Consider the following 18970-nt stretch of genomic DNA (forward strand, 5'->3'; position numbering starts at 1 on the left):
ACTCTCTATCCAGACCTCAGGAAAAGCCCTACTCTTATTCGGCTGCGGTCTTTTTTACAACTCACTTAGCGTTACCTTAAGATAACACAACCACACATTGTATCTCCCTCTGGACAGCGGTCACCCTATGTGGCTCAGAGAGGTTGTATCTGGATTAACTCACTTGACAGCACGTTGCTCTGACGATAAATAATAGAGTTTAACAATGTTGATGTTACTGTTTTAATGTTAAATGGTTGATTTTTATGTGAACACCGCTGGTTTTCCTATTACCTGAACACAGACAAACATGTTTTTATACTTCTCATCCACATCATATGACAGGCGTAACGGCCATCACCCTAACTTTACATACCCCTTGTTCACCCCCCCCTCCCCTTACCTGTGCGACCATCCCTCTTCACAAGAATTTTTTCACTGTTAGAAGAACCCATAGTCACTACCAATCACCTCCTCCCCTGCGACCCATACCCCAACAACCCTCCTCATCCAATAAGGAGCCCCGTTTACTAAGGAGGACTATCTAAGCGGTTTCTCTTGGCAATACCGCATTTGCTTGGAAATATCCTATTGGGACCTTATATAGTGTCAATTGAGTTATAAGGGTAACACTTCCCTCTCCCAAATCCGCCCTATTGCCCTTCTTCTTCCCTCCCTTTATTTTTTTTTCTTCTTCTCCTCTCCCTCCTCGCCATAAGACAGGCAATTTACCGCAACTATGTCTCTAATATGTACCTCCCACAATGTTAGAGGGCTTAACACGCCAAACAAAAGAAGCAGGCTTATGAGCTACCTCGCCCAAGCTAAGTCTAAGGTTGTATTTCTACAAGAGACTCATTGGGCGGAAGGCACACACATCCCCTTGAATTACAAAAACTATCCGGTAGTAGAGACAGCATCTTTCCCAGGGAAATCGAGAGGCGTTGCAATATTGATTCACAAGGCCATACTATTTGAAAAGCTAGAAACCAAAGACCCCCGGAGTAGATATCTAATTCTAAAAACTGTAAGTTAGATGACGTCCCATACACCTTAGCTAGTTATTATGGACCAAACTCTGGACAAATTCAAGCACTCAGAAAATTTCTAACACTACTAGCCACCCACAAGACTCAAAACCTACTTTTAGCAGGTGACTTCAATATGGTCCTGGACACGACCCTAGACAGCCGCTCACCAAAGCTCAAACCGTGTGACCCCCAAACTTCCAGAACCACCAAACAATTCGCTAATCTCATTGCCCAGTATAATTTATTCGACACCTGGCGATCCCACCACCCCTCCTCTAGGGATTATTTCTACTACTCTGCAGTCCATAACACCTATACCAGAATTGATTACATCTTTTGTGAACCCCGACTATTAGATCACACTCAGTCTGTACACATGCCTAACTGCACATGGTCGGACCACTCCCCGGTTCAGATGTCCATGAGGGCCCCAAATTGCATGTCCTCCAGACCCTCTGGGAAGTTACCAAAATATCATCTCACATCCCCAGAACGTGTTATGCATACACAGAAAGAAATTGCCAAGTTTTTAGAGATAAATGACGATGGGTCAGTTGATGACTTTTGCCTATGGGGTACCCTCAAGGCATATGTTAGGGGGTTATTTATCAAACTAAAAGTGGAGCATAGGAAACAACTGGGAGGGACCCTAGCTCAACTTCATCTAACCCTTCGTGACCTAACCTCTTCTCACGTGGCATCGCTAGATCCCCAAGTATTATCGCAAATAGAAGTAATTAAAGCAAAAAATAGAGGAGCTGGAATCTAAAAGGTATCAAGCGCAGATTTGTCAATTTAAGCAAACCTTTTATGCTAAAGGGAACAAAGCGGACCGGCTATTAGCTAACAAACTTAGGCAACGGACTGCGGAAGCCCGTATCCCATATATAAAAACGCTAATCGGAATAGTTCGCCTACCGGCGGATATAGGTAAGTCTTTTGCCAACTATTATTCCTCCTTGTATAATTTAAAAAACTCTCCAGACTCCCCTATTCCATCCATACATCACATACAGGAATTCCTAGACTCACTTTCCCTGCCAGCTTTATCTGACGCCCAGAAAGACTTACTCGATTCTCCCTTTTGTGTAGAAGAGGTGGTCTCAGCCATTAAAACTCTGAAGTCCCATAAAGCCCCAGGCCCAGATGGGTACAGTGCTCTTTTCTATAAAACATTCCTCCCACAACTCTCCCCTCTGATTACTAGAGTTCTTTCGCTTGCCAGACAAACTGGCTCTCTCCCATCTGAGCTGCTAGAGGCTGTTATAGTAACAATTCCAAAACCGGGTAAAGCCCCTAACGCATGTGAACACTTACGTCCTATCTCTTTAATCAATACAGATATGAAGATCCTAGCCAAATGGCCTCTAGACTAAACCAAGTTCTTCCTTCGTTAATCGATTGGGACCAAGTAGGTTTCACCCCTTGCAGAGAAGGACCGGATAACACCCGGCAAATTCTCAACATTTATTTTGAAGCTAAAAGGCTGGGCCTCCCTTGTACAATCAGAAAAAAGAGAGAGGGCGCCTCATAGTGTAAGCTGTTCTTAAAAATCCAGTTGTTGTGCAAAATTGAAAAGGCTTACCAGATGGTGTTGCACCATACTCTGACCGGTCCCAGCAGGCGGACTAACACTTAACAGTGGTTAGCACACTGATCCGACTCGTTAGTCAGCTGCGTCCTGGATTTCACTGTGTTGGTCTCAGCCGTACTCCGATGTTGGCCACTTCGTGGATGTGAACTTGGTGCTACAATGTACCTTATTTGGCTCCCATTGGGAAATAGAAGCATACGACAACTTCCGAAAAGGTTATGGTTAAAAAGTGCTTTTATTCTTGTCACTGCAGCGCGTTTCTCGACCGTATAAGCTAGTCGTTTCCTCAGGCAATACAAATTGAATCGCCCCCTGGCAGAGAAGGACCGGATAACACCCAGTGAATTCTCAACATTTATTTTGAAGCTAAAAGGCTGGGCCTCCCTTGTACAACCCTAGCACGAAAAGGCCTTCAATCAGGTAAACTGGGCCTATCTATTCGAAGTCCTGAGCAAATTTGGTTTCCCTCCGTATTTTTACTCACGCGTTAAAGCATTATATTCCACTCCCTCGGCTTCTGTGAGGGGTCTAGGATTCCATTCCCCCATCTTCCCCATCATGAATGGAACAAGGCAGGGGTGCCCCCTGTCTCCACTGTTATTTACTCTTATTATGGAACCACTTGCTGAGGGAATTAGGAGTAATCCGAATATCCAAGGGGTAGAGATTGCAGAAACGACGCAAAAAATGTCACTATTTGCAGATGATTTTACTATATTCTTAGGGAATCCTTCCCATTCCCTTCCCGCCCTCTTTAACTTACTGCACCATTTTGGCCAAATTAGCTTTTACAAACTCAATGTTAACAAAACTAACGCTTATGTCATTAATGTACCAGATAGAGAACTCGCAGAACTTAAGAGAACATATGCATTTAATTGGTCTCAACAAAGGCTCAAGCACCAAGGAGTATTCCTTTCCTGTCAAACTTCTACTATTATTGAGTCCAATTTCTACCCTCTTCTACAACATTTCCAAAAAAGCGCTGACAAATGGAGTGTTCCTTGCATCTCCTGGATGGGACGCATAGCAGCGTTCAAAATGGTACTACTCCCCAAACTAATGTACCTTTTTCTCTCACTTCCTATTCCGGAACCTAAATCCCTCATAGGTAAATTTCAGCTAGTTTGTAATAGATATATTTGGAGGAACAAACACCCCAGAACAGCCACGAGAATAATGCAACAGCCGCTCCTTTATCACAAAGTTTCAAGGCTAGCTCATATTCTCTCTTGGAACACGGAATCCTGTAATAGTAAATGGAAGATCACTCATGTTACTGGATCTTACATGGCTACCCAAACAAGATCCTCTTTCAAGATCCAAAACATCATTATTTTACATGCTCTTCGCTTGTGGGATAGAATCCGCTCGCTACCACATATTGCTCCTCATCCTTCTCCCATTCATTCTCTTGCAGGCCTTCTCGCAGCTCTTAAGGACCCTCATCCGACTCTATGGCAAGACTCTGGTATAAATTGCATAGCCGACCTGTTTCCTAACGGGCACTTCATTACGACATTACAGTTCTATTGTATCTACAACCCGCCGCAACTCTTGCGGTTTGAATTCTGGAGACTTTGCAGTCTCCTGAGATCGTGGGGTTTTCTTGATCAGCCGCTGCGCGAACCTAACAACTGGGAGAAACTGTTGGTTAGCAAATATCGATTTCCTATAGGGATCTGCTGAACCCCCCTACCTTCTACAAATCAGTCTACATTATGGCCTGGGAGAGAGCCCTTCACTTCCACGCGGAGCAGAGCAAGTGGTCCAGAGCCGCCGCGCTTACCAGGCAGGCCCTTCATTGTATCACCGTACTAGAATTATATATCAAAGTCTGCACACAGTGGCATCTCACACCTCTCAGGCTTTTCAAAATTTCCCCCCTAAATTCCCCATTGTGTTGGAGAGGATGCGGGCTGGTGGGCCTTTCTGGACTGAGATGTCACACAAATGTATGAAATTAGATCCCCTACTAGGGACCACCCCGCAAACCATTCTATTTCATTTGGACATTAAGACTTCCTCAACCCCGACTGACCTCCTTAGTACATACTTACTCATGGCAGCTAAGGTGTCAACAGCCAGACTTTGGAACCTACCTGGTGCAAAATAGTTAAAATAATGACCTACCTAGAACTTATGGAAGACCCAATTTTCACTCAACATAATAAACCACTCCTATATTTGCAGATATGGGAAATATGGAAACAGCTAGATAAACTTTAAAACCTTCGAACACATAAGTTTAGGGTATCTTGGCTTGAAACGAGTTTCCCTATACATAGCTTGTCTGCTTCCCCCCCCTTCCCTTAACCCCTCCGCCCCCCTTTTTTTTCCTCCCCCCTAATCACCCCTATCTCCTTTCAGGTTACTCTTGTCAACAGCCTATGTTTACTACTAGATCTTTGTTCCACTTAGCATTTACTTTTACAGTTTACTTAATAACCCAATGTATTAACAAAATGTATAAATGTCAAAATCCCATTTTGGTTTTGAGTTTTGGACATTACATAGTCGAACCCTGGGCAATTATCCCAGGCAAATATATCCATGTTTACAGTCCTTGATATACAATGTTATACCATCCACATGTATTTTCTTTTTATGCAATGCCTTTTTCTTATTCAATAAAAAAAAAAAAAAAAGGAGGTGTTGATTACGTTGGATATTGAGGAAACTAGTCCTCTGGATACTAAAACTAGTAAACGTTTAAACTCTATTTATAAACCTCCTGTGGTTACTCCAGAGGTTTTTCCAGTTCCTGATGGTATTTCTGGTATGATTTCTAAGGAATGGAGTAGGCCTGGTACTTCTTTTATCCCTTCTTCAAGGTTTAAAATATTGTATCCTTTCTCAGTAGTTAGTTTAGAGTTTTGGGGAAAGATCCCCAGAGTTGATGGGGCTATTTCTACTCTTTCCAAACGTACTACTATTCCTATGGAAGATAGTATTTCCTTTAAGGACACTTTAGATAGGAAACTTGAATCTTATCTAAGGAAAGCTTATTTATATTCTGGCTATCTTCTCAGGCCTGCCATTTCTATGGCTGATGTTGCAGCTGCATCAACTTTTTGGTTGGAACGTTTAATGCAACAGGAAACAGATCCTGATTTGTCTAGCATTGTTCGCTTGCTTCAACATGCTAATCATTTTATCTGTGATGCCATTTTTGATATCATCAAAATTGATGTTAAATCTATGTCTTTAGCTATTTTATCTAGAAGAGCTTTGTGGCTCAAATATTGGAATGCTGACATGGTATCTCAATCTAGATTACTATCTATTTCTTTCCAAGGTAATAATTTATTTGGTTCTCAGTTGGATTCGATTATTTCAACTGTCACTGGGGGAAGGGAGTTTTCTTCCCTCAGGATAAAAGACCTAAGGGTAAATCTAAAGCTTCTAAACGTTTTCGTTCCTTTCGACAAAATAAGGAACAGAAACCCAATCCTTCCCCCAAAGAATCTGGTTCAAATTGGAAACCTTCTTCAAGTTGGAATAAATCCAAGCTGTTTAAGAAACCAAAGCCAGCCCCCAAGTCTGCATGAAGGTGCGGCCCTCATTCCAGCTCAGCTGGTAGGGGGCAAATTAAGATTCTTTCAAAGTATTTGGGCAGATTTTTTTTCTCTCACGCATCCCAGCAAATCCAGTAAAGGCTCAGGCTTTTCTGAAGTGTGTTTCAGACCTGGAGCTTTCAGGGGTAATCATACCAGGAACAGGGTCTGGGGTTTTATTCAAATCTATTCATTGTTCCAAAGAAAGAAAATTCATTCAGGCCAGTTCTGGATCTGAAAATTTTGAATCGTTTTGTAAGAGTGCCAACTTTCAAAATGGTGACTATAAGGACTATTCTGTCTTTTGTTCAGCAAGGTCATTATATGTCCACGATAGACTTACAGGATGCATAACTTCATATTCCAATTCATCCAGACCACTATCAGTTCCTGAGATTCTCTTTTCTAGACAAACATTACCAATTTGTCTGTCTTCCATTTGGCCTAGCGACAGCTCCAAGAATCTTTTCAAAGGTTCTCGGTGCCCTACTCTCTGTAATCAGAGAACAGGGTATTGCGGTGTTTCCTTATTTGGACGATATCTTGGTACTAGCTCAGTCTTTACATTCTGCAGAATCTCACACGAATCAACTAGTGTTGACATGGTTGGAGGATCAATTTACCAAAAAGTTCCTTGATTCCTCAGACAAGGGTCACCTTTTTAGGTTTCCAGATAGATTCAGTGTCCATAACTCTGTCTCTAACAGACAAGAGACGATTAAAATTGGTTTCAGCTAGTCTGAACCTTCAGTCTCAATCATTCCCTTCAGTAGCTTTGTGCATGGAAGTTTTAGGTCTCATGACTGCAGCATCGGACGCGATCCCCTTTGCTCGTTTTCATATGAGACCTCTCTAGCTTTGTATGCTGAATCAATGGTGCAGGGATTATACAAAGATATCACAATTAATATCCTTAAATCCCAATGTTCGACTCTCTCTGACTTGGTGGTTAGATCATCATTGTATAGTTCAAGGGGCCTCTTTTGTTCGTCCAACCTGTACTGTCATCACAACAGATGCAAGTATTTCAGGTTGGGGATCTGTCTGGGGATTTCTGACAGCACAAGGGGTTTGGAAATCTCAAGAGGCGAGGTTACCAATCAATATTTTAGAACTCTGTGATATTTTCAGGGCTCTTCAGGTTTGGCCTCTGTTGAAGAGAGAACCGTTCATTTGTTTTCAGACAGACAATATCACAACTGTGGCATATGTCAATCATCAGGGTGGGACTCACAGTCCCCAAGCTATGAAAGAAGTATCTTGGATACTTTCTTGGGCGGAATCCAGCTCCTGTCTAATTTCTGCAGTTCATATCTCAGGTGTAGACAATTGGGAAGCGGATTATCTCAGCTGTCAGACTTTACATCCGGGGGAGTGGTTGCTCCATCCATATGTGTTTTTTCAGATTGTTCAGATGTGGGGTCTTCCAGAAATAGATCTGATGGCTTCCCATCTAAACAAGAAACTTTCCAGGTACCTGTCCAGGTCCAGGGATCCTCAGGCGGAGACAGTGGGGCCTATCTATCAAGCTCTGAGTACGATCGGGTTGATTGACACCCCCTGCTGGCGGCCCATTGGCCGCGAGTCTGCAGGGGGCGGCATTGCACCAGCAGCTCTTGTGAGCTGCTGGTGCAATGCTGAATATGGAGAGCATATTGCTCTCTGTATTCAGCGAAGTCTGGCGGACCTGATCCGCACTGTAGGATCATGTCCGTCAGACCTTGTTAAATAGAGGCCAGTGGATGCGTTAGCAGTTCTTTGGTGTTACCAACCTGCTTATATCTTCCCGCCTCTAGATCATCTTCCAAGAGTGATTTCTAAGATCATCATGGAACAATCGTTTGTGTTACTGGTAGCTCCAGCATGGCCTCACAGGTTTTAGTATGCGGATCATGTTCGGATGTCCAGTTGCCAAAATTGGCCACTTCCTTTAAGACCAGACCTTCTGTCTAAAGGTCCGTTTTTCCATCAGGATCTCAAATCATTAAATTTGAAGGTATGGAAATTGAACGCTTAGTGCTTAGTCATAGAGGTTTCTCTGACTCAGTGATTAATACTATGTTACAGACTCGTAAATCTGTTTCTAGGAAGGTTTATTATCGAGTTTGGTAGACATATTTCATGGTGTTCTTCTCATAAATTCTCCTGGCATTCTTTTAGAATTCCTAGAATTTTACAGTTTCTTCAGGATTGTTTGGATAAATGTTTGTCTGCAAGTTCCTTGAAGGGACAAATCTCTGCTCTTTCTGTTTTATTTCACAGAAAGATTGCTAAGCTTCCTGATATTCACTGTTTTGTACAGGCTTTGGTCCGTATCAAGCCTGTCATTAAATCAATCTCTCCTCCTTGGAGTCTTAATTTGGTTTTGAAGGCTTTACAGGCTCCTCCGTTTGAGCCTATGCATTCTTTGGACATTAAACTACTTTCTTGGAAAGTGTTTTTCCTTTTGGCAATCTCTTCTATGAGAAGAGTTTCAGAATTATCTGCTCTTTCTTGTGAATCTCCTTTTCTGATTTTCCATCACGATAAGGAAGTTTTGCGGATTTCATTTAAATTTCTACCTAAAGTTGTGAATTCTAACAACATTAATAGAGAAATTGTTGTTCCTTCTCTGTGTCCTAATCCTAAGAATTCTTTGGAGAGATCCTTACATTCTTTGGATGTTGTAAGAGCTTTGAAATATTATGTTGAAGCTACTAAAGATTTCAGAAAGACTTCTAGTCTATTTGTTGTCTTTTCTGGTTCTAGGAAAGGTCAGAAGGCTCCCCCGCCTCAGAGAATTACTGCTCATTCTACTAGATCAGTCTCCACTTTGTGGGCTTTTAAGAATGAAGCTTCAGTTGATCAGATTTGCAAAGCAGCAACTTGGTCTTCTTTGCAAACATTTACTAAATTCTACTGTTTTGATATATTTGCTTCCTCAGAAGCACTTTTTGGTAGAAAAGTTTTTCAGGCAGCTGTTTCAGTTTGATTCCTCTGCTTATGTTTAAGTTTTTTTCTTTTCATTTATGAGAATAAACTTATATTTTGGGTTGTGGATTAATTTTTTCAGCGGAAAATGGCTGTTATTATTTTAATCCCTCCCTCTCTAGTGACTCTTCTGCGGAGTTCCACATCTTGGATATTACTATCCCATATGTCACTAGCTCATGGACTCTTGCCAATTACATGAAAGAAAACATAATTTATGAGAGAACTTACCTGATAAGTTAATTTCTTTCATATTGGCAAGAGTCCATGAGACCCACCCTTTTTATGGTGGTTATGATTTTTTGTATAAAGCACAATTATTTCCAAATTCCTTTTTTTATGCTTTTTACTCCTTTCTTTATCACCCCACTACAGTTTTTGCAAAACAATTTTTTAATTTTCTGCCAGACACACTGATTTCAAGGTAAAAAATGCCTTTATAGAATAAGAACAGGGGTTTCATAGTACTGGCAAAATATAGAATCTCACAAGCCATGAGAGCATTAGAGAATTGGACCCTTGGTATCTTGACTTCCCCATCACCATCTCTGCACTTTTATCTTACTGATTAAAGTGGCATAAAACATTTTGAGTTATGTGCATATAATAAAAGGGTCAACTGAGGTAAAACAGTGTGTGAAAAAAAAAGCTTAGAAGTACTTTAATAAAATTTTAAAATTACTTAAACTTCAGTGTTCCCAAGTGAAGCCTGCTTCACTCCTTATCAGTGTCCTAGTCTAAACCTTTTTACTATCATATAACAAAGTGTTACTTATGCAAACAAGGGGGGGGGGGTTGAGGAGGTACAGCAGGTACTGCTATTGTTTGTTGCCAAAAGGCTTACTCGTTTCCATAAGGATAATGTCATATGCTTTGTGAAAGCTTCAGCATTATACTGTGCATTGCTTTAGTCAGGTGCCATGTGACTAAGCCCCCTACCGTGCATGTGTGCATTCTGAAGAAGCTATGGACTGGATAGCACCTTCTATATATGTAAATGTACAGGGGGAGCTTGATGCATACAAAACTATGCTTGAATTAAAGGGGTTAATGAGAGTTAAAATAGAAACCCTTTTGCAGGTAAGCTTTGGCTGCATTATATATTTAGAAACATGTTAGTTCATACTGTTTTATGTCCCTTTAAGTTTCTCTGAGCACCTCTGCTTTTTCTGCCTATACATGTCTCAAAAAACTTTCTCTCACACTGTCAAGCAAAGTCTGAGCTCCAACAGTACAATGCATAGTCATGATTACTGACAGAGCAGGACTGATGGAAACATTTTATATGATCTGGCATTGTTAGGCTATTTTAAAATTACAAAATAAAAAAATGTAAGGAAAACAGAACGTTAAAGTAAAAAAATATTGATAGGCCAATCACAATCAAGCAGGCGTTAGTTAAATCATTTACTGTGGAGTACATTTACATATCCAAACCAATTTTAAATTTTTAGAAACTACAATTATAGATAGATTGTTTTCCATGATAACATTTCTGATTTGCAAAGTAATAGAAGAATATAATCTTATTTAAAGCAGTGAATTTATTCAAAGTGAATTTAGCAAGAAGAAAATTGATACCTAATACATTATCTATTTTAAAATCAACATTAAATATCTATAACACTAAATATCTATAAATAACTATACAACGGAACAAAAAAGAACTAAAGCTAATTTTCTTCAAACCTTGTAGTCTTCTCGGGCATGAGCTCCACGGCTTTCCTTCCGTGCTTCAGCAGAATAAACAGTATGGAGGGAGCATAGCATCAGGTTTTGTAACTCCAGTGTCTCCACCAAGTCTGTGTTCCAAACAATACCTAAAAGATAAAACAAAACACAGACAGTGCTATTATTTTTGGGAGGGCTATCAGTTTGCACCTTATGTGCACACTTTTTAGTTTCTAACCAGAGATGGTGCATTACTTCAATTATCAAATTTGCTTTGTTCTTATGTTATTCTTTGTTGAAGAGATATCTAGATAGTTATTAAGCACGTTTGGGGCACTACATGACAGGAAATAGTGCTGCCATCTAGTGTCCTTGCTAATGTATAACATTGTTGCAAAACTGCTTCTATATAGAGCTGCAGACACGTGCACACACCTGAACTTACCTTCCTGCTTTTCAACAAAAGATTATAAGAAAACAGAAAATTGGAAGTAAATTGGAAAGTTGATTAACATTGTATGTTCCATCTGAATCATGAAAGAAAAAAAATGGGTTGTATGTCCCTTTAAACGATGTTATGCTAAAAAGGTGGGGTTTCAGGAATTGCGTTTCTGTCTGGCCCTTCATAAAAAGGAACAGTTCAGAGAGAATATTGAGTCTGGGAAATCCTTCAGATACAACTTAAACTGAAGGGTTGCTACTCAAAAATAGCAATAATAAAAATCATTACATTCAAGAGAGGAGCCCACACAACTTATGCTTTGTGGTAGAAATAACAAAATCACTGGTGGTATTGAGACCTCAGGTTAGGGGCATATATGTATACGTATATATTTAGGCTGAAAAGCGACATCCAATCATATAATCATGCTTACTTCAAAACCCCTCTATGCCTCTCTGGGTCAATCTCTCACCTGATGAATCTCTCCACCAGCAGATAACAATACAGATACTTCGGTCTGAGGTTCGGTACTTACACCGCTTCCAAACACTTCCTTTCAATACTGGAGTGTAGGCATACCTACGGTGAGTGGCGGTAAGTAACCACTGCTGGAAAGGAATCACCCCGTGGTATCCCGGTAATCCTCCTGCTGTTCACCAAGTCGTGGGCATATGGGTTGTACCGGAAGTTCCAGTGCTGATCCGATGCAGCCAGAGCGAGACTGCTCTGCCGTAGATGCAACCGGGATAGCTCCGGGCTGTCCTCCACTAAATCGCCAAGAAGTGGACGTGTTGGGGGTGTGCACTGTACTAGCCAATCCGTTGCAGCAGAGAGCACTATGATGTGCAAGTTAGAAAGCCTAAACGGCTTCAGTCCGTAGCATTAAGGTGGGCTCAAAACCTCTTTTAAGGAAGTCAGCAAGGGTGGATATTTGCTCTGTGCTGGACAGAATACCAAAAAATAGAGAAAAGAGGCAGAGCTATATCCAAATATATAAAACGTAGCTTTTATTATATCCAGGCAAAGGTAATTAAAAGTCCATAATCACACCAGCAATGTTAAAAACAAAAAGATCAAAAAACAGCTGTATAGGATAAGCTTACGCGTTTCAGCTGAAGAGCCGTAGTCATAGCTTGACTTAGAAGTGAGGAACTCACTACTTATTTCCTTACCTCTACCTTTTACCCCATACAAAGTTGGGGTACTATTTTGGAAACCTTCTATAGAAGGGTTGAAAGTGATCTGAAATCCCTGCACTCACGTATTTCAAGTGAAGGTAATCCATCTAATTTGAGTTTTTTGGAGAGAAAAGCATTGAAAGATTTGAAACATTGTAAGGATATAGTGATAAAATCTTCGGATAAGGGGGGATCAGTTGTAGTTTTGAACAGGGATACCTACATCCAGGAATCTAGACGTCAGCATGAGGATGTTCATAACTATAAAATTCTGACCCCACTAAGAGTTTCCAAAGAAAGCTATCACAGCTCTTAGATGATGCCAGAGATAAAGGTTTTATTGATTAGGAGACAGCAGATTTTCTGTATGTGCCTAACCCAGTAGTGCCCATTTTCCATCACCTTCCTAAGGTGCATAAATCCTTAAGGGAGGTGAAGGGTCGTCTGATAGTGAGCGGTATTGGTCCACTATTGGAGCATTTATCCCAGTGGTTGGACGCAATTTTGTGCCCCCTGGTGGTCTCACTAAATAGCTACCTGAGAGAGACAAAGCAGATTTTGAAGCTGGTGAGTGACATTGAATGGGTTCCTGCGATGCATTCCTGGCTCTCTATTGATGTAGGCGCCCTATATTCCTCTATTCCTTGTCCCAGAGGTCTGGAAGCTATACGTTTCTTCCTGAAGGAAGATTCCGACTACACTTCAGAGTTTCAGGAATTTGTAATTAAGGTCACAAGTTTTTTGCTCACTAATAATTTCTTTAAGTTTGAGGGCAATTTCTACCTCCAGATATGTGGGACAGCTATGGGGGCAAAATTCACCCCCTCCTATGCCAACGTATTTTTAGGTTGGTGGGAGCTGTCCCACATATTTGGGGATAGAAAACCCTATGGACCCTGCATTTCCTTTTATAAGAGATACATTGATGATCTCATTTTCATCTTTAAAGGGGATCACCAAACGGCCAGTTCATTTGTAAATTGGCTTAAACAAATGATTTAAACCTCAAATTTACCTTCAACTTTCAAAGGGAATCCATCAATTATCTTGATGTGACACTTAGGGCGTGAGAGGATGGCAAAGTGATCACTGATGTATATAGGAAGCCCATAGCAGGCAACACCCTGCTGCATGCTAAATCTTGCCACCCTGACTTTGTGCCCTATGTAGTCGCCAAGGGACAATATGTCCATTTTAAAAGAGCCTCGATCAAAACAGAGCAAATGAATTTAGTTCACGCCTGAGACAAAGAGGGTACTCAAGTAGAGTCATCAACCAACCATGTATGGAGGCGGCTGGGATTGAGCGAGATTACCTCTTACGGGACTCCATGGAGGGTCCTTCCAATGAGAGCACTAATCAATTTAGAGGTGTGACTTTTGTCACAGGACACAGTAGTCAATACAGACAAATATGTGGGATAGTGAAGAAGCACTTTAAACTTATTGTTGCCGACGACAAACTGACAGCTTGTGTAGACAAAGGCATTAGATATTCTTTTAGACAAGGTAAGACCATTGGCAATATAATTTCACCATCAGACCTGCCCCCATTACAAACTAATAAAAGCTCATGGTTGACACATTTGGGCATGTTCAGGTGTGGTAGGAATAAGTTCAGACCCTGTGACTATGCCATATTGTCCAAAACATTTAAATCTGAAGTAACACAAGAAACTTTTAACATCAAACATTGTCTAAATTGTAACTCTACTTTTGTTACTTACGCCATTACTTGTGCAGACGACAGTATGTTGGACAAACGACACGTCACGTGGGGTCTAGAATTAGAGAGTATTTCTCTACTATTTCTATTGGTAAATCCACTACCCCTCTTGTCCAACATTTTGCCCTCGATCATAATAAAAGCCTGGACTCTTTCAGGTGGCAAGTAATAGACAAAACTACTCTTCCCAAAAGAGGGGGTGATAAGCACAAGATCCTAAGTAAAAATGAAATGTATTGGATCTTCAGGCTTGGGACCCGAGTTCCGTCAGGATTTAACTCGGAATATGATCTGATTAATCATTGGCAGATTTAAAATTATCATATATATACAATTCACTGAATTTGAAGATTGATCACAATATACAGAGATGGTTGTAGTGCCAATCCTGGCCTCTGTGCATCAGCACTCCGCTTATAGTATTGAGGTTTGGTACCTATATCCTTCAAGTATTTTCTATCAGTATTGCTGCAGCACAGTGGTTAAGAATTCTACCTATGATGTTGGAGACCAGGGTTCGGTACCCCCTAGGCACCTGGATAGTTTTTATGGTAAATTGTGTGTATGTATATATATATATATATATATATATATATATATATATATATATATATATATACACACATTCCTCACCATTTAAGTACCATTAGCTCTAGTATCCCTTTTGGGGAGTTAGTGCATTACCTATGATGTTAGGGGCTTTAATTAGTGTATTTCCCTTAGATATTACAACAGATACCATGGTATTATGTCCTTGCACTATTAGTGTAAGGTTGCCCCTTTAATGGTATAAGGTTTAACCCCTTAACGACCAACGACGTATGGGGTACGTCCTGCAAAAAAATGCAGTTAACGACCAAGGACGTACCCCATACGTCGTTGGTCTTTGAAAGCAGTGGAAGCGATCCTGATCACTTCCAACTGCTTTCATGTTATAGCAGTGATGCCTCGATATTGAGGCATCCTGCTATAACATTTTTTAGCGGTCCGATGCAGAGAGAGCCACCCTGTGGCCCTCTCTGCATCGGCCATTGATGGCCATGTTCGTTGGTGGGTGGGAGCTTACCCAGGGAGGCGGGTGGGCGGCCATCGGTGGGAAGGGGGGCGGGATTGAGTGCGGGTGCGCGCGCAGGTGCGCGCGCGTGAACTGGAGCGGGGTGCGCGCGCGGTGCACGGGAGCGGGGGGCGCGCGTGCGCGGGTGGGAACCCTACACTATGGAACAATAATGGTACTCGGTGGGAGCACAAGGTTTTACTCGGTGGGAGTGAGGGTGGGCATTTAAAAAATTTTGAGCGATCTGGCAGGGGTTGGGGGGTTGGGGGTTGAGGGAGGGCAGCTACACTACAGAAAATAGTATTTTTTTAAAAATAAATTAAAAAAAAACATATTTGATTTCAAACTGGGCACTGGCAGACAGCTGCCAGTACCCAATATGGCGCAATAAGGCAGAGAGAGGGGGGGTTAGAGAGCAGTTTGGGGGGGATCAGGGAGGTTGGGGGCTAAGGGAGGATACTACAGAACAGAATTATTATTTAAAAAAAAAAACCCCCCAAAAAAACCTCTTATTTTAGTACTGGCAGACTTACTGCCAGTACTTAAGATGGCGGGGACAATTGTGGGGTGGGGGAGGGAAGAGAGCTGTTTGGGAGGGATCTGGGGGTGTGATGTGTCATGTGGGAGGTTGATACCTACACTAAAGCTAAAATTAACCCTGCAAGCTCCCTAAAAGCTCCCTAATTAACCCCTTCACTGCTGGGCATTATACACGTATGGTGCGCAGCAGCATTTAGCTGCCTTCTAATTACCAAAAAGCAAAGCCAAAGCCATATATGTCTGCTATTTCTGAACAAAGGGGATCCCAGAGAAGCTTTTACAACCATTTATGCCATAATTGCACAAGCTGTTTGTAAATAATTTTAGTGAGAAACCTAAAATTGGGAAAATTTTACGTTTTATTTTTATTTGTTCGCATTTGGCGGTGAAATGGTAGCATGAAATATACCAAAATGGGCCTAGATCAATACTTTGGGTTGTCTACTACACTACACTAAAGCTAAAATTAAAACTACAAGCTCCCTACATGCTCCCTAATTAACCCCTTCACTGCTGGGCATAATACACGTGTGGTGCGCAGCGGCATTTAGCGGCCTTCTAAATACCAAAAAGCGATGCCAAAGCCATATATGTCTGCTATTTTTGAACAAAGGGGATCCCAGAGAAACATTTACAACCATGTATGCCATAATTGCACAAGTTGTTTGTAAATAATTTCAATGAGAAACCTAAAGTTTGTGAAAACATTTGTGAAAAAGTGAACATTTTTTTTTATTTGATCGCATTTTGTAGTGAAATGGTGGCATGAAATATACCAAAATGGGCCTAGATCAATACTTTGGGATGTCTTCTAAAAAAATATATATACATGTCAAGGGATATTCAGGGATTCCAGACAGATATCAGGGTTCCAATGTAACTAGCGCTAATTTTGAAAAAAAGTGGTTTGGAAATAGCAAAGTGCTACTTGTATTTATTGCCCTATAACTTGCAAAAAAAGCAAAGAACATGTAAACATTGGGTATTTATAAACTCAGGACAAAATTTAGAAACTATTTAGCATGGGTGTTTTTTGGTGGTTGTAGATGTGTAACAGATTTTGGGGGTCAAAGTTAGAAAAACTGCGTTTTTTTCCATCTTTTCCTCATATTTTATAATTTTTTTATGGTAAATTATAAGATATGATGAAAATAATGGTATCTTTAGAAAGCCCATTTAATGGCGAGAAAAACAGTATATAATATGCGTGGGTACAGTAAATGAGTAACAGGATAATTACAGCTAAACACAAACACCGCAGAAATGTAAAAATAGCCTTGGTCCCAAACGGACAGAAAAACAGAATTTATGTTTACCTGATAAATTACTTTCTCCAACGGTGTGTCCGGTCCACGGCGTCATCCTTACTTGTGGGATATTCTCTTCCCCAACAGGAAATGGCAAAGAGCCCAGCAAAGCTGGTCACATGATCCCTCCTAGGCTCCGCCTACCCCAGTCATTCGACCGACGTTAAGGAGGAATATTTGCATAGGAGAAACCATATGTTACCGTGGTGACTGTAGTTAAAGAAAATAAATTATCAGACCTGATTAAAAAAAAAAACCAGGGCGGGCCGTGGACCGGACACACCGTTGGAGAAAGTAATTTATCAGGTAAACATAAATTCTGTTTTCTCCAACATAGGTGTGTCCGGTCCACGGCGTCATCCTTACTTGTGGGAACCAATACCAAAGCTTTAGGACACGGATGAAGGGAGGGAGCAAATCAGGTCACCTAAATGGAAGGCACCACGGCTTGCAAAACCTTTCTCCCAAAAATAGCCTCAGAAGAAGCAAAAGTATCAAATTTGTAAAATTTAGAAAAAGTGTGCAGTGAAGACCAAGTCGCTGCCTTACATATCTGATCAACAGAAGCCTCGTTCTTGAAGGCCCATGTGGAAGCCACAGCCCTAGTGGAGTGAGCTGTGATTCTTTCAGGAGGCTGCCGTCCGGCAGTCTCATAAGCCAATCGGATAATGCTTTTAATCCAGAAGGAGAGAGAGGTAGAAGTTGCTTTTTGACCTCTCCGTTTACCAGAATAAACAACAAACAAAGACAAAGTTTGTCTGAAATCCTTAGTAGCTGCTAAGTAAAATTTGAGAGCACGAACTACATCCAAGTTGTGCAACAAACGTTCCTTCTTTGAAACTGGATTAGGACACAAAGAAGGCACAACTATCTCCTGGTTAATGTTTTTGTTAGAAACAACTTTTGGAAGAAAACCAGGTTTAGTACGCAAAACCACCTTATCTGCATGGAACACCAGATAAGGAGAAGAACACTGCAGAGCAGATAATTCTGAAACTCTTCTAGCAGAAGAAATTGCAACCAAAAACAAAACTTTCCAAGATAATAACTTAATATCAACGGAATGTAAGGGTTCAAACGGAACCCCCTGAAGAACTGAAAGAACTAGGTTGAGACTCCAAGGAGGAGTCAAAATTTTGTAAACAGGCTTGATTCTAACCAGAGCCTGAACAAAGGCTAGAACATCTGGCACAGCTGCCAGCTTTTTGTGAAGTAACACAGACAAGGCAGAAATCTGTCCCATCAAGGAACTTGCAGATAATCCTTTTTCCAATCCTTCTCGAAGGAAGGATAGACTCTTAGGAATCTTAACCTTGTCCCAAGGGAATCCTGCAGATTCACACCAACAGATATACCAAATTATGTGGTAATTTTTCTGGTTACAGGCTTTCAGGCCTGAACAAGAGTATTAATAACAGAATCTGAGAACCCTCGCTTTGATAAGATCAAGCGTTCAATCTCCAAGCAGTCAGCTGGAGTGGGTCGAACGGACCTAGAACAAGAAGGTCTCTCAAAGGTAGCTTCCATGGTGGAGCCGATGACATATTCACCAGATCTGCATACCAAGTCCTGCGTGGCCACGCAGGAGCTATCAAAATCACCGACGCCCTCTCCTGATTGATCCTGGCTACCAGCCTGGGGATGAGAGGAAACGGCGGGAACACATAAGCTAGTTTGAAGGTCCAAGGTGCTACTAGTGCATCCACTAGAGCCGCCTTGGGATCCCTGGATCTGTACCCGTAGTAAGGAACTCTGAAGTTCTGACGAGAGGCCATCAGATCCATGTCTGGAATGCCCCACGGTTGAGTGACTTGGGCAAAGATTTCCGGATGGAGTTCCCACTCCCCCGGATGCAATGTCTGACGACTCAGAAAATCCGCTTCCCAATTTTCCACTCCTGGGATGTGGATAGCAGACAGGTG

At 41.4% G+C, this 18970-nt stretch overlaps 1 protein-coding gene across 1 annotated transcript in view; it reads right to left on the bottom strand.

Annotated features, from left to right (window-relative positions):
* Positions 1-18970, bottom strand: part of LOC128660601 (succinate dehydrogenase [ubiquinone] flavoprotein subunit B, mitochondrial) — a 412312-nt gene that overhangs the window by 80682 nt on the left and 312660 nt on the right. The window contains exon 13 of the mRNA XM_053714527.1: positions 10821-10951. Within this exon, the coding sequence (XP_053570502.1) occupies positions 10821-10951 (131 nt within the window). The remainder of the gene's footprint in view (positions 1-10820; positions 10952-18970) is intronic.

The sequence above is a fragment of the Bombina bombina genome, chromosome 5 (genome assembly GCF_027579735.1).
Source record: "Bombina bombina isolate aBomBom1 chromosome 5, aBomBom1.pri, whole genome shotgun sequence".
NCBI classification, from domain to species: Eukaryota; Metazoa; Chordata; class Amphibia; order Anura; family Bombinatoridae; genus Bombina; species Bombina bombina.